General features: G+C 45.7%; 1 protein-coding gene across 4 annotated transcripts in view; it reads left to right on the top strand.

The window, feature by feature from the left end:
* Positions 1 to 22,611, top strand: part of Hlf (HLF, PAR bZIP transcription factor) — a 56,702-nt gene extending 34,091 nt beyond the window's left edge. For 2 of the 4 annotated variants that reach the window (XM_004645284.2, XM_004645286.2), the window contains exons 3-4: positions 12,171 to 12,391; positions 18,315 to 22,611. In XM_004645284.2, coding sequence (XP_004645341.1) covers positions 12,171 to 12,391; positions 18,315 to 18,530 — 437 coding nt within the window. In that variant the 3' untranslated portion in view covers positions 18,531 to 22,611. Of the gene's footprint in view, positions 1 to 12,170; positions 12,392 to 18,311 lie in introns of all 4 variants that reach the window. The other 2 variants (XM_023705493.1, XM_023705495.1) reach the window with 1 other exon arrangement.
* Positions 22,612 to 24,746: the final 2,135 nt, after the last annotated feature.

Here is a 24,746-nt window from a genome sequence, read left to right as displayed (position 1 = left end):
AGTGAAGACTGGCGCCACCCAGCCGCCAGCTGCAGACCTACCCTGCCTCGCCCCACTTCCCCTGCGCCCCCCACCCCCCCATGCTCACAAGTGCAGGCAGAACCAAGAAACCACACAGTGGGGGGCAGGGGGAGGACTTGTGTGTGGCGATGGGGGAGGGCAGGCCTCTGGTATCCATTTGTGATCGTCCCTACACCTCTGCGGGCCCAGGGCTCCAAGACTTGCATTTACCCCTCACACTGGCATTCAGAACCTCTGGGTGGTGAGTTCGTTTCCAGCCAATCTGACTTCTGTGCACCCTAAGGTGCTGTGATGACCACAGGGAAGGGAGAAGCCACAAGTGCCCCTGTCCTGCCATTCATTGACCCTGCCTGACTGGGGAAAGGCTCCTCAGCCAGGACGACCAGGTCCAAGGGACCATTTGTGACAGGAGAGGCACAGGGCCACCCATACTCTGGCCTGCACTTGGAATGTCCATTCTGTCCCCTCCTAAGCAACCCCCGGTGGCCTGTAGTTGTGAACTCTGGTTTCACCTCTCACTGGGTTCAGGGAGGCAGGCTTTTCTGAGGGCCCTGACAAAGTTTATGCCAAAGGCCTTGGGGGCGAGAGGCCTTGTTAATTCAGGCAGGCTCTTGCCAAGTTTACAGCTGCCAAGTCAGGTCAGGGTCACTCTGAGTACTGGTACACGACCCTAGGGCACCGTTCTTGTCCTAGGCACAGGGACGTGCCACAGTTGGGGTGTCTCACAGTTCCATGCAGCTGGGTACTAGCGGCGGGGCCGTGATATGGGAGGCTTTCCCTCACATGGGCCATCTGAGCAGCCTGGCCAGAGGAGTGTATCTCCTCCTCCTGTCAGGTGGGGACAAGACTCCATGGCAGTGACTGGCGCCAGACCCCAGAGCAGAGGGCAGAGCCCTGATCTGTCTGTATTTTCAGATGGACTGCACAATGTCCTCCAGGACAGACCTGGGAGAGAGACCAGGGCCACAGCAAGAGCCCAGGACCAGTACCCCCAGCTGTCTATTGCTAAATCAAATCAGTTAGCTCACTAATAATTCAAGTTATAGATGCAAATACCCCTCCCCCTGGAGTGACCTTTGAAGCCAGCTTCCTAGTCATGGAACAGAATGTATCCGACACCCTTTCTGCCCAGGAATCTTGGCCCGGCTCCTAATAAGGCCTGGTCTCTGGTGTATCCAGAGGCTCTCTGCGAACACCAGAGCCTGAGAGGTGGTGGGGACAAGAATTACCCTGACCTCTGGGCCAGCTATTGCTTGGTCAGATGCGGGCTTGCCCTTGACACAAGCCCACCATTCCAGAAGAGCAGTGGGGGTGAAGGGAGGAGTGGAGGAAGGAGCAGGTGGGAAGCCATGCTGCCTGCAGCTTCCAGGGACTCTGGTCCATGAAGGAGAAGAGCAGGGACCGCTGCGGGGGCCAGCACCTGTCTGGGAAGCTGGACAGGAGAGGACCTGGAGAGGCCTCTTTGTTCCTTCTCTGCTGGCCTGAGGGAGAGGTGAGGTGCAGTAGAAGCGGCGAGGGCTGGCAGAGGTACACCCCACCTCCCAGCCCTCTAGCCAACAGCTTGGGGTGGGTGATCTCACCTCTGGGCCCTGTTTTTCCTCCCATGTGTAGGGGGTGGCTGGTGACCCAGTGCAGTGCCTTTCAGGAGGCTTCTAGCCCAGGTCCTGATGCAAGGCTGTCCCTGGCTTGCCCTTGGGGCAGGGTTAGGTTTCCCAGCCCCACCTTTGGGGTATTTGTGTGATTTAGAACCTGGCTTTTGGAGTGAGAAGAAATGGGCAGTGAGTGTTTCTCTCAGCCACTGGGCAACTTTCAACAAAGGATGTGGGTATCTTGGGCTCGTCTGGCACCTTCTATTTTCATTCTTTTATTTCTATACCTGGAAAGGGGGATACTGATCGCTGCACCCCCGCAAAGCTTCTGTGTGACTTGCAGGAGGTGCAAGTCTCCTCCGTGCTCCTCAGGACCACCTGCTTTGGTTACTGGTGGGCCAGGCGCCTGCTCTCCTGCCCGTGGGACCTTCCCGCCTCTGCATTTGCACTAAACAGAAGCGGACAGGCTCCCTCCCTGATGTTTACACATTAGGACAGAGCGGGCTTTTCAGCCTGTGCCTTCCCCTTATTTCTGCTGACAGCCTCTGCTCTGTGAAGAGCTGCTGGTGAGAGCCGCAGGGATCAAAGGCGTCTTTACAGTAGGCCTTTCAGTACGTTGGTTCTGCACTCGCAGGCTGAGCACTGCCTGGCTACTGCGTGCAGATGTGACACTGTGTGTGCATGCATGTGTGTGTGTGCATTCGTGTGTGTGTGTGTGTGTGTGTGTGTGTCTGTGTGTGTGCATTTGTGTGTGTGATCTGTTTTGTCCTACAATTAGCATATCAACCATGTAATGAACAGAACACTTAAAAAAGAAATCAGCCCTCACAATCAGTCCTCCTAGTCCTGCTCAGATCTAGGAGGCTCCTCCCCGGTTCAATTTCCAGGTGAGTGTTTTCTACCTGTTCCTTGTCCTTCTTCCTTTAGGTGCCTTTCTTTCCTTCCATACATCCCTGATTGGTCTTTATTCCTTCCCTGACTCGTTCTTGCATTCTTTTTTTGGCTCCTCTATTGCACTCTCTTCTCCTTCTCGCTCCCTGCCACCCAGCACACTCAGGGCAATGATCCTTTGGGAGATGCCAGCTGCTGTTTATACAGGGAGAAAAACTTGATCTCGGGTGAGTGACCTCCAAATGATATAGGGAACCTCCAAATGACATAGGGAAAAACGATCTCCCGACCTGCCCTGCACGAGTTCGTGTTCTCTAAAACCGAAGAATGAATTTTAGGAACAAATGGAGGTTATGAGCAGAATATATTTATTGAGGGAAAGAAAGCTCCTGTCTGAGAGAGGGAAAGGAGGGAGGCTCAAGTGGGTTGTCCCCAGGAAGCTGTCTCTTTCAGGGACTTTTATAGTGTAAAACCATGCGATGAGGCAGGCCTAAGGTGGTGGAGAACATGGGAACTCGCTCTGGTGGATGTGAGGTGGGACACAACTATGGTCAACCAATGAGATTAAAAGCACCATTGCTCAGGTAAAACTGATTAAGTCCGGGACCAAATGGGGAAGCGAGTCACGTAGCAAGCGGGCACGAATGTAGAACAGGACATTATCAGGTAGCCATCCAGTAGTAGTTGGATTAATGATTCTTCTGGCTCCCTCAGGGTGATGATCAATCTCGGATGCCAATCTTTAGGGAGGTTGGCATTGGTTTGATTTTTGGTCTTTAGGTCTTGCCCATGGTGGGAGCATCCGTCCCTCCCATAGTTGTAAAATATCTGAACTTCTGTAGTATTTCCTTTAAGGGCCTGGCCCTGTCTGACTGCCTATAATGGTTCTATCTAACTCGGCTGCCTGCAACACTGTGACCTCCTGGGTGTGACACCTAAACCGGGCCAGCAAGGTGACTCCACTTCATTCCTTAACTGGTAAAGCGGTAGGGCTGTAGTCTGGCAGCGTGTTTTGCATTCTTCATCTTCACTTCCCTCTTATTGCCCTTCTCTACCCTCTCCTCTCCATCTCTTTGGTCCCCTCTTCCCCCATTTTCCTGCCTCGGACATGGATGTCCACCTCAGCACCACCTGGCGTAGCCTCCAGGACTGTGTGTGTGCAAAGGGAAGTCCCAATTCCAGTTTTTCAGTATTTTCTGATTTTGAAGGTAAAGATGTCTACTATAGAAAAGTTGAAAAATAAAGAAAGTAAGAAGGAAAAGCAGTGCCTGATCCTTTTTGTTGTTGTTGTTGAATCTTTCTCTGGTTTTGATATCAGAGTAATACTTGCATCTGGTAATGAGTTTTGGAGAATTGCTTCCCTTTCAGTTTCCTTGAAGAGTTTGAGAAGAGTTGACATTAAATCTTCTCTAAATTTTTTATAAAATTCAGCCGTGAATCCATCAGGACCTGGGCTTTTCTTTGTTGATAGGTTTTTATTATTATTATTATTATTATTATTATTACATTTTCAATTTCTTTTTTTTAATTAATTTATTTATTTGTGTGTGTGTGTGTGTGTGTGTGTGTGTGTGTGGCCAGCTCAGCCCACCAGGCAGCGGGCTGGCTGGCATGTGGTGCTGGGGGATTGAACCGTGGTCCCTGGGCTTCGCTAAGCTTGTTCTAAGTAGGTGCTTTAGACCACTGAGCCACCTCACCAGCCCCTACATTTTCAATTTCATTCCCTGATACTGGGTTTTTCAGGATTTTTTATGTCTTCTTGATTCAGCTTTAGTCATTCATATGTATCTAGGAATCTGTTCATTTCTCCCGTGTCTTCCTAAAATCATCACTCTTAGGATCCAGGAGGGTTGTGTTGGCTACTCGGTAGCTTGCTTGTCCTGTGCTCTTCCAGCGACTCCATGTAGAAGCTGGGGCAGTACCAGCAAATAAGACAGGGTCCCTGTCCCTTGGAGCTTACATGGGTGTGGAGCGGAGGTTGCCAGTACTTTCAATAATTTTGCAATAGAGATAAATATTATAAAGGAAATCAAATAGAGTTTGATAGACAGTAGGGCTGGAGAACATCAGAGGATTATAGTAGATAGTACCGCAGCTGGCACCTAATGGATGTAAAAAGATCAGATGGGAGAAACGTCTGGGTAGGGAGGATGCTAGCTCCCAAAGCCTGCGCAGGGGGTCTCGCTTGTGCTGTGTGAGGAGGGAAAAGACAGTCACCGTAGGAGCTTTGAAAGGCATCCCGTGTGGCGTCAGGAAGTGTGGAGGGCTTGCAGTGGAAGGCAGCCTGCGTGGATATGCATTTGTAGAGCAGCTTCCAGCAGGATGTAGAAATGTAAGAATGCTCACGAGGGAGGGCCCACAGTAATAAGGGCGCTGCAGTAGATCCTGAAGGATACCCTTGGGCAGGGATGGAAGTCTGTTTTGTTATTGTGATTTGTTATAAAGCCTCCATGATTGTGATGCCTATTTTATATTCATGTTTCTGTGGAGAGCCTTCACTGAGTACTTCCTGGGTATGGTGCCTCATGCTATGTGCTGTGCCTTTCTCCTTCATTTCTCACACAACCCTCTGGGGCAAGTATAGCAGGCTTCTCCTGCATGGGAGAACACAAACACAGAGAAAAAAAGTAAAAACAAAACATTTTCCACTACTCATTCCTTTCCCCGAAACTCACCTTGGTAAGGCTTGGAGAGGCAGTTCGTTTTGGTCTTCTAGTCACAGATGCTCAAGTATCTAACGTACAGTTCTCAGAATCAGAAGTCAAGCTCACACGTGATTCATTTCCAGGTTAAGCAGTGCTCTGTGAAAGTCTGCTGTCACATTGTTAGGATTGCGAATATCACCCCACGCCCAATCGCTCAGCCTGTGGGTCAGTCCTCTGTATCATTTATTGCAGTGAAAATGCTTTTTGGACATAGAAACTGTGCAGCACGCCAAACATCTCTAACTGCTGTGGGTCAGCCAGGTGGCTCTTGCTGCCCACAGCTGGCCTTACACGTCTAAGTAACTGGAGATTTCGTTGGCCTACACCTGCATGCCCCACTGGTCCGTCATCCTCCAGTAGGCTAGACTGGGCATGCTCCTATCCTGACAACAGAAATGCTACAAGGAAGGATCTTTAGGCCTGGTTTCAGAACTCAGTCACTTCTGCTGTAGTCTGTTGGTCAAGTCAAGGCAGGAGACCAGCCCAGATCCAGGGTCTAGGGAAATAGATTCTACCCAGGGCTACAGACTTACAGGGAACAAACAGTACATGGCGGCGGGGGATGGGAGGATGAGCCCCTAGGCCATGAGGAGGTAGCTGCCTTTGTGGAATGCTTGTTGGTACAGCTTAACATGTTGCTGCCATTGGAATGGAGGCTGGCCAATCTGGGGTGGGAGTCCGGCAAGCCCGTACCATGCGGAAATCCTAGGGAGGCTTTTATTCCATCTCAGCACATATGTCAGTGCTTTTGCTGACCCTAGAGCCTCACTAGATTCTCCTAAGCTTATTGACTCTGTGTATCTTAAAGGGACCATTGGGGATATTTTGTACAGAAGCAGGCAGTTTATAAGTCCTATGATAGTTTTCTTCTGAAAGCTGGGTATGCCAAGAGGGTAAAAAAAAAAAAATGCTATTTCAAACTCCAATTATAACCTTCTGGGGTCCAAAAGATCATTATTAAGCAAACAGATCCAAACTGGTGAGGGCAGTGGGGAGAAGCAGATAGGAGAGAAAAGTCTGAGACCAGCCCAACATGAGGAAGCTCAACAAGTCCGGAGTAGAGGAAAGCCTGTGGCCAAAATAGAAACAATTCCTTCTCTCAGCCTTTCTCTTTATAGGATGATGTTGGTCAGCCTGCTGGTGCATGTCTAGGACAAACCTGGGTTTTGCTGTCTGCTCTACACATGTCTGCTCTGACTCTAATGCCTTGTTTACTTAACTGCCTGGCTAAGAAGCACATCAGAAGGGTGATGGTATTGCAATTAACCCTGAGAATTAAGTAATAAAGAAAACTATTATTTATGACTTTGATGAGTAGAGTAAACATTAAACTGATGACCTAAGAAGAGAGGGCATGGATTGTGCCTGTCCCTGCTCATTGGGGACTGCTGGCTGATTAGCTAATTGAACATTCCTATTAAAGGGTATAAGAACAAGGGGCATCCTGTTTTCAGTTGTACTCTATGGAGGCTTAGACATATGTAAAAAAATGGAGATAAAATTTTACCTGAGGGTATCTTAGTTATTTTCCATGTCACTGGGACAAAATACCTGGCACCCACAGCTTAAATGGGGAGGTGGTGTTTCGGCTCATGTTTTAGCCCCCCAGGAGAAACAGCAGGGGAGAAACTTGTGGCCGAAGAGAATGTGCTTCCCCTCCTGTATCCAGGAGACAAGGAAAGAACTGGGGGAAGAGATGCTCTTCTAGGCCAGGTCTCCAGCGACCCCCCCTTTCCTACTAGACCCCACCTTCTAGCAAGTCATATATAGTGCCTCCCCTCTGAGTTCAGGAGGTTTTGGGAGGACATATAGGTCTATACCATAGCAAAAGGCAACTTCTAATGTCTTTAAATCCTTTGATCCACCGTTTCCTCCAGAAATCCTCTTTGACCCTTCTGGAAATGACGACCATCAAGATGCTTCTAGGAGAGGAAAACAGCATCCAGCAGACTGCTGAGCGTACAAAATGGGGTTTATTTTGTCCACCACAGTGGATCTTTTAAATAAGGCCTTAGAGAAACACCATGCCCATGCTTAACAAGTACTGAACAAAACCACATGATTGTCTTTTTTTTTTTTCTTTCAGTACCAGGGAGCAAACTCAGGACCTTGTGCTTGCTAGGCAGGTGCTTATGCCACTGAGCTATCTCCCTGGCCCATGATTATCTTTTAAAGTGGCCCAAAAAAGCATTTGAGAAAATTTAATAGCTTTTTTTCTAATGTTTAAAGAAACTGTCAATACAGTAGGGCTGGAAGAGTTGGACCTGCCTTAACTTGTCAGATGGTTACTCTGAGGATTCTAGAACAAACAACCTGGAGAAAGTGTAAAGCACTCAGTGCGTTCTCTCTTGAAGTCTGGGGCAAGACATCACTAGTCCTCTTACTCTCCAGTGTCTTCTACAGCCTTGTTAATTCAGTGAGGTTGAACACTTTAAAGAAACAAAATGGGAATTACAAGCACTCGAAGGAAGCCACAGCTGTCCCCAGAGGCAGAAGATAAGATTATTCACGTAAAAACTAAGAGAATTTCAAGCTGTTGGGACTACTAGAACTAATAAGAGAATAAATAAGGTGTCTGGATAGAAGACCAGCATTTTAAAGCCAGTGGCTACCTGTAAAGCATTAATAACCAGCTAGTAAATATGAGCTTTCCAACAAGGGCAGCTATTATAAAACCCTGGAGGTCTGTAAATTCCGCAAAAATGTTAATGGTTAAAATGAAGAGGTCTGTTAAAAATGAACTGATAAATATAAAAAGCCCCCCAAATAAAAATGGAGAGCACACCATGGGTCTCTTCACTATTTTAGTTGCCTTCAAAATACCTGTGGCTTTTCTGGGGTCTTAGATCAAAACCTTCTATAAGAAGGAATGTATTCTGGAATTCCTCTAAAACAGTAAATATGATAATGTCTCCGACAACATTTTCTGAAAAGAACAATAGGAAGACTACCACTTGCCTTATCAAATATAAAACCGTACTAATGTTATAGTAAGAAGTTTGGAAAACCTTAAGCAATGCCGCTTCTGATACAACAGAAAATGTCAAGTGACTCAGAACTCTAATAATGTAAACCACTGGTGGCAGATCTATCCCATGCATGCCGTGGCCAGCTCCGCGTTCCTGAAAGCTCTAACAGGCTCACCATCACTGATAGAAACCATTTACAGTTAAAGAAAAAGGTAGTCATGCACAGCTATATATCTGCATGTTAGTTTGCATATATGTTATGCATACATAAAATATGATTTGAGGATAGAGAAAGTATGAATTAGAAGGCATAAAAGAGAACTTCTTTTTTTTTTTTTTTTTTGTGGAACCGGGGATTGAACTCAGGCCCTTGTGCTTGCCAGGGAAGTGCTTATTTTACTGAGCCATCTCCCCGGCCCCTAAGAATTTCAGTGTATTATTACACTACAATATAAGACATCTCAGTAGTGACAAACCCTATAAGCAAAGTTAGAACATAGAACAGCATGAGAGGAATTATTTGATAGAGACAAAACAGATGAGATTATAGTCATGATCGATAAAGAGTTCTTATAAATGGACAAGCAAAATCACATTTAGAAGGGCAAAATATATGAAGGCATGGTACACAGAGATTAAGTAAATACCCAGTAAATATAGAAGATGCTAAGTGTCACTAAAAGCCAGAGAAAAATAAAAATTAAGTGATTGGGGTTTATCGGGTTAGCAGCACTTCAAAGTTTAGTACTGAGGAGCTATATGTTATCTTGTATATTGATACAAGTATGAATAAATATGACAGTTTGGAGTACCATTTGTCAGTGCATTTAGAGAAAAAGAATTACTTGCTTTTTGTGTGAGCAGTCCCACTTCTGGGAATCTCTTCAACAAAAATATATATCTTAGAAATCCACCCATTGCGGAATAGTCTCAAATTTTTATATCCACTACACAACATTACTCATCATTAAAAAGTAGTTATTTGTATTAATGTGGAAAATTACATATTGTATGTTGATATATTGAAAAAAATCATCTAAGCTATGTGGGCCATGTGATCCCATTTCAGTTAAATCATGTGTGTAAAGTCTGAGGTAAGAGTGGCTCTCATCAAACTTTTAAGGATGGTCATGGCTCGGAGGAGGCGTAGGAAGGCTATTTGGGCTTCAGAAGTCCTGAGAGCTGAGATCCTCGCTGTCTTAACACAGTGTCACATTGGCTGAAATTTGCTTTTTAAAATAATTTTCATATAATGGAATGATGCCTTCTTCAATTGAAAGCTCTTCTATTACAAGTTTTAAAGCCATAAAAAGTAGTAAAAAGAAAAGCCCCTCTCCCCATGACCCAGTGGCACCATGGACAATTTGGAATAAGGGAGAAGAAACATTGAGCCCAGCAGAGTTGATTCATTGAGAAATGAAGATAAAAAGATAGTAGGCAAGTCTCTGGGGAGGAAGGGGACCTGGTTTTGTTTCTCGGGACTTTGCTGCTTGCTGTTGGACACTGGGGAAGTCATTTATGTGGACTGGGTCCAGGTAGGTTTTCTACCTTCTACAGGTAGAGCTGACCTAATTCTCTTGGAGAAAGGGACTAGAGAGAAAGCATGTGGAGAAAGGTTCTGCCTAAGTGGAAAATGTTATTGTCAGGATGCCTGTGAATAAATGTTTGAGTCCAGAACCACACGGAGCCACCCCAAAAGGAAATGCTCCTTGTAGAAGTAGGAGGTAGGTGCCTACCTATTGAGGTAGGCACCGTGGCCCAGTGTTGGGTGGGAGAAACATGAGCAAAACATGAAAGACTGCGTTGGGGCCTGCAAGTCAGCTTGGGTCTAAAGCACCTGCTTAGGCAAGCACAGGGACCATGGTTCCATCCCCGGCACCACATGCAGCGCCACTTCTGCCAGCCCCACCCCTAGGGTGGGCTGAGCCGGCCACAAAAACAAAGACTGTGTGGTATGATAGGAGTGTGTGTGTGTGTGTGTGTGTGTGCACACGCGTGTTTGCATGGGCACGCAGGCGTGCACGTGAACGTGTAAGCTTAACACTTAATAAACAGAACTAATAATAATAATAATAAGCATAATAAACAGAACTTTGCTGTATTAAGGTGGAACTTGAAGTAATTGGGACAGTTCGATTTAAAATGCTTTGAGAAGGTGAGAGAAGGGAGTGCGTGCCTGTAGGGTTATGTTGAGCTTTGTGCAGATAAGGTATGGGGCAGTTTTGGTATTAAGTATAAAGAGTTTTCCAAAGGGAAATAAAATTATTGTACAGCTGCGCTGTGGTTTGTTTTCTGAGGCATCGTCAAGCGGCACAAGATCAAATCCAGTTTGACACTGCTCAGCACAGAGCTCAGCAGTCTCTAGAAGCTGGAGCTTGGCTAATGAGAAATCCCCACCCTCTGCCAGCGCCTCACCTCAGGGCTCATCACTTCCTCTTTGGCAAGCCGGATACAAAGAGAGCTCAAAGCAAAGTGGGACCCCAAAGGTCACCTCGAGCATTCGTTTTTGCAAGCTTCCCACCAAGTCTTTCCAGAAAACACACAAGCCCGGTTTCACAGTTTTGCTAGAATCCAAGCCAGTGGCTTCGTGCTTCAACCTGAGGGTAGTTTTTAATGAAACCAAAAAGACTTCACACATTGACCTGCCACTGGCAGTGAGGACAAAGGGGAGATGGGCCAGATATCCTCGAGTAGGATCCTTTCATTTATTCTCTGGGTGTGAAAGGAGTGATTGTAAAACTCAGATGAAACTCGGAAAGGAAAAGCGCTCCCAGCATAAACATTTTGGCCTGTGAAATTTGCTTTCTCCAGTAGGATGTATCCAGCAACACAAGACACTCATTGTTTATGGATGTTTGTGAATTGCTGTGGTGTTTCGTGCTTTGAACCCTAAAGCAAAAGTCTGGATGTCTCCCGTCTGTCCTTTTCTAAACTGTGAGCCGTTCTTTTCGCTAGCCCCCTCACCATCTCCGCTGCACTGTGAAGGTGTGCATGATTTATATAGCAGCCAGGATCTGATCTGCCTGCGGTCGAGCCCACTGCCATCCACCCACTTGCATTACTTGAATCTTTTTTCCAAACTTCAGCTATGTTGCTCAGCTGCTGAGAATCCACCGCGTGATTTAGGGCCTCGCTATTCCTTTGTCGGTGGCCACATCTGCACTTTCACTTCTCCCTGCTTCATCTTGTCTTCTGATTCAGCACTCCAGCTCCTGAAGGCTATTTGTAGTTCCTGAAAACTGCAAACCTCTGTCTTGTCTTAATGCCGTGAATATCTTCTTTGGGAATGTATCCGTCTCAGGATGCAGACGTAGCAAGCGTTAGCTCTAAGTACGCTTCCCTAGAGACTTACATCCGTCCAGATACCTGCATTTTACCCCAATTATCGGTCTGTCTTTGCAACTCACCTGGGAAATACCTTAGAGCTCAAAGCCTTGTGGTTCTGTACATTGCATCCTGTACCAGGCCTGACGCACAGCTGTGTTTCTTGAATGTGTAAGAATGAATTCATATATTCATTTTTTTATTTACTTTTTATGTATTTAGTACAGGGTCTCACTACACAGATCAGACTTATAGTGATCCTCTTGTTTTCAGCCTCCCAAGTGCTGGGATTACAGGTGTGTTCCACCATGCCCAGTCTCAATCACTGTCTCAGTGCGCTCCAGAGGCAGGGCCAACACACACACACGGGGGATCAAACCCAGGCACTTTAATCCACTGAGCTACCTGGCTGGCCCCTTGAACTCATATTCTTAAACAGCTTTTCTCTGTCCATGTAGTGGACATGTGTGCCTGGGTCATTGTTCTGCCTAATGTGACACAAGGAAAGTCATAGCCTTCTGTGTTCTCAGAGCCTTGGTAGAGGAGAATGAAACAAATGGTGATGGGATCCTATGTAAGTTAAAGACCTCTACCTCCTCTTAGAGCACTATAGGAGGTTCTGCTGCATCTGCCTAGCATGTGCATGAATTAAAACTCTTGTGCTGTTCCAGGTCAGCTGTTGCCAGCAAACCGCAATACCCCAAGCCCCATCGATCCTGACACCATCCAGGTCCCCGTGGGTTATGAGCCCGATCCGGCAGATCTCGCCCTCTCGAGCATCCCAGGCCAGGAGATGTTTGACCCTCGCAAACGCAAGTTCTCTGAGGAAGAACTGAAGCCACAGCCTATGATTAAGAAAGCTCGCAAAGTCTTCATTCCTGATGATCTGAAGGTAAATTGGAACTGGTGATCAGGCTCAGGGCAGATGCACGGTGAGTGGGATGAAAGGGAAGATGCAAGAGGTAACCCCAGGAAGATTGTGGACGAGGTGTGATTGGAAAATGTGGCAGATATTTAGTTTTTAGAAAATTCATTACAGGGCTGGCCAAATAGCTCAGCGGATTAAAGTGCCCGCAGACAGGCACAGGGGCCGGGAGTTCGATCCCAGGCTGCCCCACCTCGGGGCACACTGAGACAGCAATTGAGACTGGGTGTGGTGGCGTGTGCCTGGAGTCCCAGCTCTTGGGAGACTGTAAACAGGCGGATCACTATGAGTCCAACCTAGTAGTGAGACCCTTCTCACTCTGTAGACCCTTCCCTATAATAAAAAAAAAGAAATAAAATTGATTATAGAAAAAAAACCCACATTGCTAATTAAGCTCCTGTAAATACCCCCGCTTGCCTCAAACACAATTATTCCGCTGTTCTTACCAACCTCTAAAGCAGTTCTCTAAGTCCTTTTGTGTGTCTTTAGTTACACTGTTGTAGCTGTCTTGATGTCCTGAGTTGAATCAAAATGTTTACCTTTCCTGGTCATTTTGACCTTGGGGAAAAGTTGGAGGTCACACAGCACCAGGTTTGTGAATGATATGGATGAGGATGCACTGTAACACTTCCCCAAGCCTTCCTTTCTGTTGGACCTCACACAGCAACAGCATTCCTTATTTTTGATCTACTCTGTACAGAAACAATGGAGAAGTTTCAGAACTGCTCCAGAAAGTGGCAAGACTTACAGTATAAATGTGTTCAACTTGGGGGGAGGGTGCTTTGAGGGGGACTTCATGGCAATGTGTCTTTTACTGTATAAAATTTTTAAATGTGAGCACTCACTGTGTGCTTTGATCACTCCCTATAAATAGATCCTTGAAGTCCTCGTGAGTTCTGATCCTGTTTGGTATGTGACTCTTGGCACGTTGCTGTCCTCTCTGGGTATCCGCTGAAACAATGCTTTTATTATTTGGTGCTAAACAGAGGCAAGAAACAGCAGTACAATGTTGGAGGGATGGTAAGCCCTTGGAGGAATCAACTTACTGCCATCGCCAGGAAATGCATGAACTAGAGCCCAGACATGAAACCCAAATCTTCCAAGGTTAGAAAGAGAAGAAACTTTTTTTAAGGAAGGCTACCTGGATCTTATAGTCCTCAGGACTCTCACCCCTTTGGGTGGCCTCAGGGAATAATAGCCAGAAATAGGATGTCCTGCCACATGGGTGACCAGGATGAGGATATTTAGGGAAGCTGATGGATTCCCTGACATGTTATATAGCACATTCCCTTTGTGTCACCAGTAGTGGTCAGTGGAGTCTCAACAGAAGGTTCATCTTGCGTTGGAAACTCTGCTCTGTGGAAGGGGACACATTTTATGTATAAAGGCAAATATATTTACTTTAGGAAAACCAGCATAGCGTCAAACAAAATTAAGCTTGACAGGATTTGAATATTTCAGGATTCAAATTCTTTCCAAAAGGATGCCTTGTCCACTAATACCAACAGAACCAGTTTTGATTAGCCACTTCATAATTTTTGTCTTTATATTTCTTTCCCTGCATAGAGACAAAGGAGATGTGATTATACATTTCGAAGGCATTGAACGTGACATAACTAGCCTTTTCTAAAGTCTGACCCCTACCACGCAAACCTAAATACAGCTCATGTGTAGAGAGACTCCAACATTGGGGAAATGGGAGTTTGGGACATTGAACTGATTTAGACAGCTTCTGTTGCTTTTCATGTCTAGAAAGAATGCAGAATTAAAAAAAAAAATACGACAGGCAGAAGTACCAGGCAGATCACTGCACTGATGCAGAACAGGAAAATTTCAGGACTGATGAGAACCTTAGTGCTCTTCCTTGAAGCAGAAGAGAAGCACAGATGAACTGTACCTCAGAAAGTTCACTGCCTCATGTTAATCCTGACAAGGGCCACACCAGGACCTACGGGTAACAACTCAGTAACTGTCATGATAGGCTGTGGATTTAGCTCAGTGGCTCAGCACCTGCCTGGCAAGCATGAGATCCTGAGTCCAAATCCTGATACAACCACTCCCCCAAAAACCCCAAAGAAATCAACTATCACTCTGATAAAAAAGGAAAGGTCTGGTAAAGAGATCATAAAATCTAATGTATTTTGGTGCATGGGTGGTTGAATTCCACAGGCTAAGACCAGGGTGCTATAGGATTAGGTCTAGGGGTTGGAGACACTGTCTTGCAGTTGTGTGCCAATCCCAATCTTATCTTCTTGTGAGTCAATTCTGTGTGTATTTCAGAGTCCCGCCTCTTAACCTAAACTAGGATTAGGTTCAGCACAGATTTCCTCTTGGCTGGAGGCTAGTTTGAACGACTGCTACCAAATGGGAGATAAAATTTCCAGCCAGATTTTCAGTCTCCAAATTGACATGTTCACAGCAAAGAGCAAGCCTACTTAATAATGCAGGTAAGCTCAGCCACAGAGAGGTGGAGCGAAGCCATCCGTGCTGGAATTCTACTGCTGTCATGGCTTTGTACGTGGTGGGTGGGGAACGGCCAGGAATACTTTCCTGTGCCCTTGGGGCTTTTTTTCCCCCTCAGGTGTGGATGAACCTTCAGGTCACACATTATGAGCTGGTAGGAGGCAGGAAGAGCTGTCCCATGTCAGCAGAGAAGACCTGGGGTGGGAGAGAAGTGTTTATGGCCCCCGGCACTGCACAGTGCGCAAGCCAATTGAGTAGAGCAGTATCTACAAAAATGAATTAGGGATAGCAAGCATTCCCTGGGAGTATTAAAGGAGGACACCCAGAGTTCTTACCTAAAATCAGTTTTGTTATCTATGTTTCTTAATATTTTTAAGGGTCTATTCAGTCACTGGACAGATATTTTTCAAATACTAAAATATGCCAAGCCCCATGTTGGGAAAGATGTTGTTCTGGCCTCATGGAAACTCTAATCCAGTCAGCAAACAGGAGTTGTTGACCTGGCAAAATGGAGTATGGCTTGGTGAGTTCCAGTTGGAGGAGAGTAACTGGGCAGGCAGGTGGCATTAGCACCTGAGAGGCAGAAAAGAGACGAGCTGGATTTTCTAGGCAGGACACTGCTCCTCCCATCATTCCTGGCAGTGTCCTTTGTTCCACCTCTGTTCCTTGCTCCCCTCCTGCCTGAGAGTTTGGTCTCCATTCTACACTTTTGCTAGCTCATCTGCTGGTGTGGATGGGTAAGGCTGGGGAGTGAAAACGCTCTAGGAGTAAGAAGAGCTCTAATTTGGTTATTACTTGAGGTCAGCTGGTGAGTCCCTCTAGACCTGGTCACTACAGTCACAGGCCACCAGGTCCATGGCCTATGGCAGTACCTCTGTCCATCCCTCGCTGCCACACAGTTCACAGGGGCTTATTCTCACGTAGTCTCTCACCACCGGGCCTCCTGTTCCCTGGGAGGCAGCCACTGATAAATCCTGAGTTAGTTCCTGCCTGGAATCCTTGATGGAAACCGCACTGCTGCGCTCACTGAGGACTATGCTGGATTTATTGACACTACGAAGGGCATGGAATGGGGCTCACGTCCTAGTGACACTAACAACCTCCATCAGAATCCTTGCTTTGCTGGACTGACTCTGCCTTTGGGCCCCCTTGTCCCTCCATGTCACTGACTCTCCTGGCTCCTCCCAGCCCCCAGCCCTTTCCTCCAGCTGCCCTGCTACCTCTCAGAAGCCAGACAACAAATTCCACAAATGGCCCTTGCATTCCTTCCAGGCTTGCTTATGCAGGTATTCTTCAAAGGACAACCTCCTCCCTAAAGAGAAATTCTGGTACCAGCTGCTAGGAAGATCACTTTGCACCCTGTTGCATATTAGCATGAACAAGTGAAAAGCTAGGGGTACTTTTTGTGTTTTGGAAATTTTATTTTTAATATATTTAATTTTATTTATTTATTTATTGTATTTTAGGGAAGGGTCTACAGGGTGTTCGGGGTCTCACTACTAGATCAGACTCGTAGTGATTCTCCTGTTTACAGCCCCCCAACAGCTGGGATTACAGGTGTGCGCCACCATGCCCAGTCTCAATTGCCATCTCTGCGCGCCCCTGGGGCAGGACCAGTATGACAGGCCAGGGGATCGAGCTCCCGGCCCTGGCACCTGCTTGCAGTAATTTTATTGTAGAGAGGATTAAAAATAATGGAAGAATTAGAAGCAATACAGAAATTCTAAAAACAAGATGACAGGAATTCAACAATGGTTGTGGTATCGCATATTGTTGTTTTAAAAGGAGTTGTTCAGATTACCAGATCTAAGCATGTAAAATTTTCTATTTGCTTATTGAAAGGTACAGTTAATGCTAGGAGGTAATTTAGAAATAAAGGGACAGTACCAGCTTGTGACCAGCACTCGGGAGGCGCCTACACGCACTTCTCAATTCACACTCTGGCTCTGTGCAGGGCAAATGTCTCTGGGGGGAGTGAGCGTGTCTGGAGGCTGACACTCCTCTTGGATTTTTCCTGCAGCTTTGACCCCACGCCATGTGCCCTCCTCCAACGCCAACTCCCACCCTGGAAATGCTGGGGACGGTGAGGACAGGCCTTCCACACTTCCTCTGGGTGCCACGTAACTTCATAGGTGTTAGCTTGGCTAGGATGGACGGAGATGCTGTTGGAAGCTGTTGAGGAAAGTTGCCCACCTCATCCAGTAACGCCATCAGTGCATTGGGAGGGTCTAAAGGAAGACTCCTTCCTTAGTAAGGAAGCTTTCTTTTGTTTTGGTCAGGTAGAGGCAGCAATGAGCGAAAAGGAAGAATTGTTTTCATGCAGACCACAGTTAGCTAGGGCCATTGAGACCTAGAGAACCATTAAGCAGGAAATAAGTGTCAATCGCTAATCGCCTATATGAGTATGCTTAGTGACAGGTTGGAAGGTTTTTAAAATTTTTGTTTTCAGCCATCACCATACACACCCTCCCCACCATTGTATGATAGTCTTGTGATTCAGACAGGTATAAAAAGTGAGAGATCCTACTGTTCTCCTTTGCCTCTCTCAGCCTCCTCTGCACAGGCATCGTTTGTATAGCTTGTCATAAATCAGGAAACCCGTGGCATGCGTTCTGTTGCCAGCTGCTTGTTATCATTGAAAGCTCTAAAAAAGTCCACCATGACTGGGATAAATCTTTGTGGGCCTCTTTCTATAAACACATTATATCACAATGTTTAATCAAAGTGGAATGAAACCAAACATATTTACCAACAGTTTGCCATTGTTTCCATTGACAGGGTGATACATCATGAACATCTTTATCTTTCAGTAGGGTCCTTATTTTAAATAGCTGTAGAAGAATCCCTTTGTGTGACTTTTATCAAAATGATAGATACATACAGATAATTAGCTTTCCCTCATATTTTTCTTCTTCAAACGATGCTACAGTAAAAACCTTGTTCATGTGTCTGCTCACTGGCACGAGGATGCCCTATGCTGAAATCTTAGCGGGGGAGTTACTAAATCAATACTGTACATATTAAAACAGTTGAGCAATCTTGCCACATGGCCTTCCAAAAATACCCTGCCAGCTCAAGCCAGAAGAGCGGCTCGGTACCTGTGGAAGATAAAAGGGCTCCACATGTTGCAGCCAAGCGAGTATGGAAAGTTGGAAGGCGTTTCCGGGTGCTCGCCTTCCCCCAGGCTCTGGTCTCCACCTCGCTGGGCACGAGCTGAGCTGCACAGAGCCAGGGCCCGTGGGACAGTTTGGTCCTGGCTCCAGGAAGGCAGCCGTGGCTCCTGGACCGTTTGCTCGGCCAGGCAGAGGCTAAGGAAGGAGACTGTGCTGTGCACCTGGGCTGGCATCTCGGGGTGGCCTTCCCAGGTGGTGCTGCGCTGCTGAAATCTAATACCTCGTTTCTTTCCCCCTCTGTGACCCACGAGCAGGATGACAAGTACTGGGCGAGGCGCAGAAAGAACAACATGGCAGCGAAGCGATCCCGCGACGCCCGCAGGCTGAAGGAGAACCAGATTGCCATCAGGGCCTCGTTCCTGGAGAAGGAGAACTCAGCCCTCCGCCAGGAGGTGGCTGACTTGAGGAAGGAGCTGGGCAAGTGCAAGAACATATTGGCCAAGTACGAGGCCAGGCACGGGCCGCTGTAGGCCCCGCCGTGCTGGGCTGGCCTCGGATGGACGGAGGGCGGACGGCTCGTTTCCTGCGTGACAGCACCGCACCCAGACCGACCTTTCTGACATCCGCACTTTACCAGAGGCATAAACACAACTGACCCCCATTTCGGTGTGCATCTGTGTGCCTGTGTGTGTGTGTGTGCGTGTTTGAGAGAAGAGAGTGTGTGCGCGCGCACGCATGTGCATACATGTGCTTGTGTTCATGCGGTCCGCGGTGTGCGCGCACGCATGTGTGGATGCGTGCGTGGCCCTTTGCACTTGCCATGTTGTGGTAGCCCTCTCATCGTCTTTTAGTCCCCCCAAAAGAAAGGTGCCATGTTTTTACTAGACTCTGGGGACCCCCGTGGGTCGCCGCCCCCTCCCTGCGCGGCCCTGCCCTTGCGTTGTCCAGCTCCCCTGCTTGTCTGGGCGCTGCTGGGCGTCACTAGGCCCTGGGAAAACAGTGGTTCGCAGTCCTCGAGAGTGCAAGCTCTTGTTTCTGTTTAATCCATACGTTACCATGCTAATGAGGTGCGCAGAATAACTTAGCACTACACCGCAGGTCTGTTCCTTTATAGGTTGCTTTCCTCCTTTTCAGTTTTGGTGATAATTGTCTTCAAATTAAAGTGCTGTTTAGATTTATTGGATCCCATATTTACTTCCTGCAGCTTACTAAGTTTCCTTTGAATTCCACCAACCCCCGATAAGTACGAGTACTATTCTAGAACACAGAGTGTGTTTTTGCACTGTCCGTACCTAAAGCAATAATCCTATTGTACGCTAGAGCATGCTGCCTGAGTATTACTAGTGGACGTAGGATGTCTTTCCCTACCTAAGAATCTCACTGTCTTTTAAAACACAAAATTAAAGTAATGCATTTGCGCATGAGCAGAATATCCCCAGGACAGGGAAGCAGAGGGCAACGAGAGGTCTAAGACTAAGGGGCTAATTTATCAGTACATGAGCCAAAAAAAAAAAGAAAAAAAAAAAATAGTGTCTTGGAGTAGCCTTTGATCTGTTTGGTTCTGTTGTCACCCTCTCCCACACCGACCCCACTCCAGTTTTTCTAGTTGACTTTTTGCATATTCCTCTTAATATTAAAAAATGACTTAAGATTCAGTTTCCCCATTTTTTGGTAATATATATATTTTTGTGAATTATACTTGGCTGTTTAAAAGAAAAAAAAATCAGTTAAGTTCCTAAGTTGGTGTTTTCTACTACCCTTTCTCCCCGTGGTGTTATTTTTGAATGCCTCATCAATTAATGATTCTGGAGCTTACGTCTCTTCTTCTCTGTTTGCTTTTGGACGTGTGTGCTCTTATAAAGTGGACTTCTGAAAAATGAATGTAAAAGACACTGGTGTATCTCAGAGAGGATGGTGTTGTCACGGACTGTGGTTGATCCCATCGATTTAAATGTTTACTACAGACCAAAAGGAGAGATTGTTAAATTGTTTAATGTTTATACAGAATAATTATAGGAAGTTCTTTTTGTACAGTATTTTTCAGATATAAATACTGACAATGTATTTTGGAAGACATATATTATATATAGAAAAGAGAAAAAGGAAAAACTATTCCATGTTTTAAAATTATATAGCAAAGATATATATTCACCAATGTTGTATAGAGAAGCAGCGCTTGGGGGTTTTTGAAGTCTTTAATATTTTAAGGCTATTACTGACACATCAGCATGTTTTCTGCTTTAAATTAAAATTTTATGACAGTGTCGAGGCTTGCTGTGGCGACTCCTGCTCCAGCACGTTCTTATTTCTTACTAGGTCTCAGAAAGAAGTCAGTTAACATCACCCAAAAGCACAAAATGGATTTTAGTCAAATATTTATTGGATGATGCCGTGTTTTTTTCGAAAGAGCATCTGCCACAAAAATGTTCACTTCAGAATTCCGAGTTTCTGGGTTGGGGCATATTGCTGCCGGCACCCCGAAGGATGCTGTCCTTCTCTTGGGGCCTGCGCATCTGTCTCATGCCGTACAAGGCTGACATCGGTGCTATGTGTATGGCTTATGATTTGATAGATGTTTTGACTTTCAAGGTGAATGTTCTTTTGTTTCACTGAGTTGTATAATGTCATGAGATCCTGCTGTTACTGCCAACAAGCGTTTTGTGCCAGATTAAAATCCCCTCTCATCAATGGGAGTTTCCTAGTTTCCTGCCTCCGAAGTATAAAATTCTTTAATGATGTGATGAGTCTCCTTGCCAATTCATCAGCAATGTTCCTCTGTATTGTCATGGTTTCAGGAAAGGTGACCAGGGGGATATTCCTCCAAGCTCCTCCTTTGTTGTACAATGCAAATTATGGCACAAGGGGAGGGAATACTGGAATTGAAGTACATCATTCAGGGACATAACTAATACGCATCAACAAAATCTTTGGCAATCTCACGTAGAACTGAACGAAAGCTATTCAGTGAGTGTCATACGTAGTCATAGAGCTGGCCTTGGTCCAGAGGAAGAGGCCACCTGTGAGCTTGTAAGATGGCAGTAGTCAGGACACAAACACTGATTATATATCTTTAAGCGGAGAGACATTGAAGGGTTATAATGCTGACCATGTGGATTATGGAGTTATCAAATAGTAGTGGAAAAACAAACACTTTTGAGCACTGATCTTTTGTGCAATTAGGTTGTTTCTATCAAATAAACATCACAAATGTTTTCTACAGAAGAATTAAAAAGATCATGATAAAACATTACTTTGTGTGCCAGGAAAGGTTTTAAAAACCTACCTCGTTTTAAAAAAAAAAAATTAAACACAGAGTCCATACAGGTGCCTTATATGTAGGTCATTGTAAACACACACACACATACACACACACACAAACACGTACACATACACACTCCTGGACTAGCTGACCGGGGTAGGAAGCTTGGTCTGATTTGTAGTGATGTGGGTCCTGAGGTCAGTGTATGTCTGCAGACTGCAACTATTAACACGAGTCCGTGTCGTATCACGCCAACATTGTTTAGACAGTCTGAAGTGAGCAGCATAGGACTTCTAGATAAGGTCATGTCATCCTAACTTTGAAAAGAAGGACAAAAAATGAGCCTCTTTCTGCTTAAGCTACGTTGGGGCAAGGGTGGGAGGCTGACTGAGGGGAGGCTGCGAACATTCCCATCCTCTTTAGAACCTAGCTAGCCACTTGGGATCATGCAGAAGCACGCTGAGCAAGACTGTGACCAGACTTGGCCTCTGCGCACATCAGGTCTCCGTGGAATCTCCCCTCAAAGCAGAAGGATGGCTTATTTAAAGAGAGCACGGCTGGGATACTGGCATTCGCAGAAGTCATGCAAGATTCCCCAGAGGTTGCTTCTGTTGCACTGATTTTGTGTGGGAACTCACAGGGGTTCCGAGTGTCCCTTCGGAAGGTCTGTTGTCTGGTTTCAGAAGCGTCAACAAAACCCAGACTTACTGTAAAATGGAGAGGCAGTCTTTGGTTTTCCTAGTAGTTCATCTAATTTTCCCTTTAAGAGACACTCACTGTATCCTACTTAACTCATGAGATCCCACAGCACTTGGCCTGCTTGGCTGTGCGGCCCTGGAGCCCTGGACTCAACACCAGGATCACGTGCAGCTGGCTGGAGTGAGGTGTTAGGCCCTCCCAGTGGTGGGCACCTCTGCTCCCAGTGTGTCCTCTTTCTGAGGAAGTCTCCTAGGTTCCCTCACAGACAAGGCCAAATTCTTTAGGTGTTTTCCAAAAGTAAAATCATTCCAAAATGGGCAAAACTTTGTCCTAGGTTTCGAGGAATTCAACTTAGCAACTTACTTGATTGCATTTTTTCAGGAGATACATATATCCAGGGGAGCATGTGTGTATGTGTGTGCATGTGTGTACGAAAGTTTGAAGACATCAAATATCAAATTTTTGAGCACCTTACCCAACAGTAACCCATCATCCTTTGGCAACACCACCAAGATTGCATCTGTTAAACAGGTACAAGATAATATAAGGTTAGTTTGATTTGTACACCATAATACTGGTGGTATTTATGCTGTTAAGTTCAAATCTTTGTCTGTTGTTCTTAATGTTTAATAAACTTTGGATTTTTTCCTTTCTTTCATGTATTTTTGTTAACAGTTGGCTGGCGATCAGATCCTATTCCCACCACCAGAGCCAAGAGATTACTTACAGAGATCAATTACATAGATGATAAAATGCTAATACTATATAATTAATAGCAAATTTAAGTTTTGAGTACTTAGGTGCGAGGCATTGTGCTATACACATGAAGTGTTTCATTTAATCCCATATCGATTCTATGAAGTAGGAACAATAGCTCTCCCCATTTACAAAAAGGGAAATGAAACTGGGCAGGATAAGGTACTCACCTAAAGGGACAAGGGAGAAGTGGCAGAGACCAACTCTGGGCCATCGAATGGGTATCGTTTGGAGAATGTTTCCCTACAGCCAGTGCATGCGCTGTAGTCTTCTTGGCTAAATAGAACTCACCTGAGTCAAAGGTACAGGAGAATAGAATCAGTAATTCTGAAACATCTGGGATGAAGCCTAGACATATGAATTTTTAAAAATAATCCTTATTTGTAATCTCAACAGCGATCCTTATAGTCATCTTTCAGCATCTAAGGAGGGCTCATTCTAAGACCCCCATGGATACCAAAGTCTGTGGATGTTCAAGTTCTTCATGTAAAATGATACAGTATTTGCATATAACCTAAATACATCTACCTGTATGCTGAGTACAAATCATCTCTATGTTACTTACAATAATTAATACAAGTGCTACATGAATAGTAGTGTTGCTCAGGGAATAAAAACAGACAAAACATGTTGAGTAGAGATGCAAATATCTCAGGCCAACTACGTGGTACAAGTCAGCAGCTGCACAGGAAAGGGGGAGAGAGAAGAGAGAACCAGCACAAGGCTTCATCAATAGACACTTCTTTTGGGTAGGTCAATTTTCAGGAGAGAAACCCATGTGAAAGTTGAAGATTTGCAAATTCTCTTCATATTTGTGTGCATATATCCCTTGGCTCTACTTTGTACACCCCTAGATATGTGTTCCCCAGTTGCACAATTTTATATGCAGGGCGATTCCTATGATCACTGCAGTCTGCATGGAAACCACACCAGTTGGTGACAGGAAGGGGCGGAATAAGTAGGAGAGTAAGGGGCTGGTTAGTAGAGGTCCTTACAATCTTTCAAAGTTCTAGGGCTTCCCTAATTCTTGGTCTTGTTGTCAAACTGTTCCACTACCCTGGCTTCAGTACGAAGTCTAGCATTCTGATGCGCTGCCTGACCCTGTCCCTGTCTCACCTTTTTGAGGGCTAGTTGGAGTGGGTATCTATCTTACAACTACAGGTGCTGCAAGGTGCACACCTTTTAAGTTTCCTTTGGTTTGAATCAGCTGAGTGCTTTGCAGAGCGCTTGGTCCACAGAGGGAGGCACCAAGTCAGCCCTGGTTATTGGGTGCATGGCCTCAGGTTTCTCCTGGGTGTCCTCCTATTTGGACAAAGCTTACCAGCAGAGTACAGAGCCTGGGGGAATGCAGTTGCTACTTTCTGTATGTTGGGTTCGAGAAGACAGAGTGGAAACAGCACCCACTTTGGAGCTCAATTAAACTTAGGTTCAGACCCTGTCACTGCCATCCACTTCGTTGATAAACAGATGTTTACTGAGTATCCACTGCAGAGAAGCCCTCTCCAGCTGGTAACACGATACTTAATCATGTCACTTAACCTTTCTGAATCTCAAAGTCATTTAAAATAATGTCTTAGTAGCATTTGCATCAAGCAAGATAACATATAGACCACTTGGCAGTGGGAGTCTTAAACCCTGAATAAGTGGGAGCTCCCCCTCCCACCGCACAAGCCCTGCACCCTTCTTGGACATCATTCAAGATAAGAATCCTCTGAAAGGAAGTGGCCCAGGATTTGTGGCCTTTGCAATTCACATTAGTAACATAAGCACCCAAGGCAACAATGAGGTCACTTAGCACCTTGGTCTCTTTTGTACTAGACTGAACTGTACTTTTCCTACCCTAACACATTAGAGAACTGGGGCTGGATTAAAAAAGGAGTCTTCAAGGACCTCTCCCTCCTAAAACTCTTTTCTTCAAAATCATCTATATGTTAAGATCAGAAAGCAAACAAATATTTGTTGGAGGCTATGTTCCATCCTGGGTTGAAGACTCCCAATCTAACGCTCATCTCTTATTACCAATCTTGTTCCC

Source organism: Octodon degus, unplaced genomic scaffold (assembly GCF_000260255.1).
Source record: "Octodon degus isolate 3935 unplaced genomic scaffold, OctDeg1.0 scaffold00222, whole genome shotgun sequence".
NCBI lineage: Eukaryota > Metazoa > Chordata > Mammalia > Rodentia > Octodontidae > Octodon > Octodon degus.
Note: the sequence above shows the minus strand (reverse complement) of the source record. Positions and strands in the feature narration are given on the sequence as shown.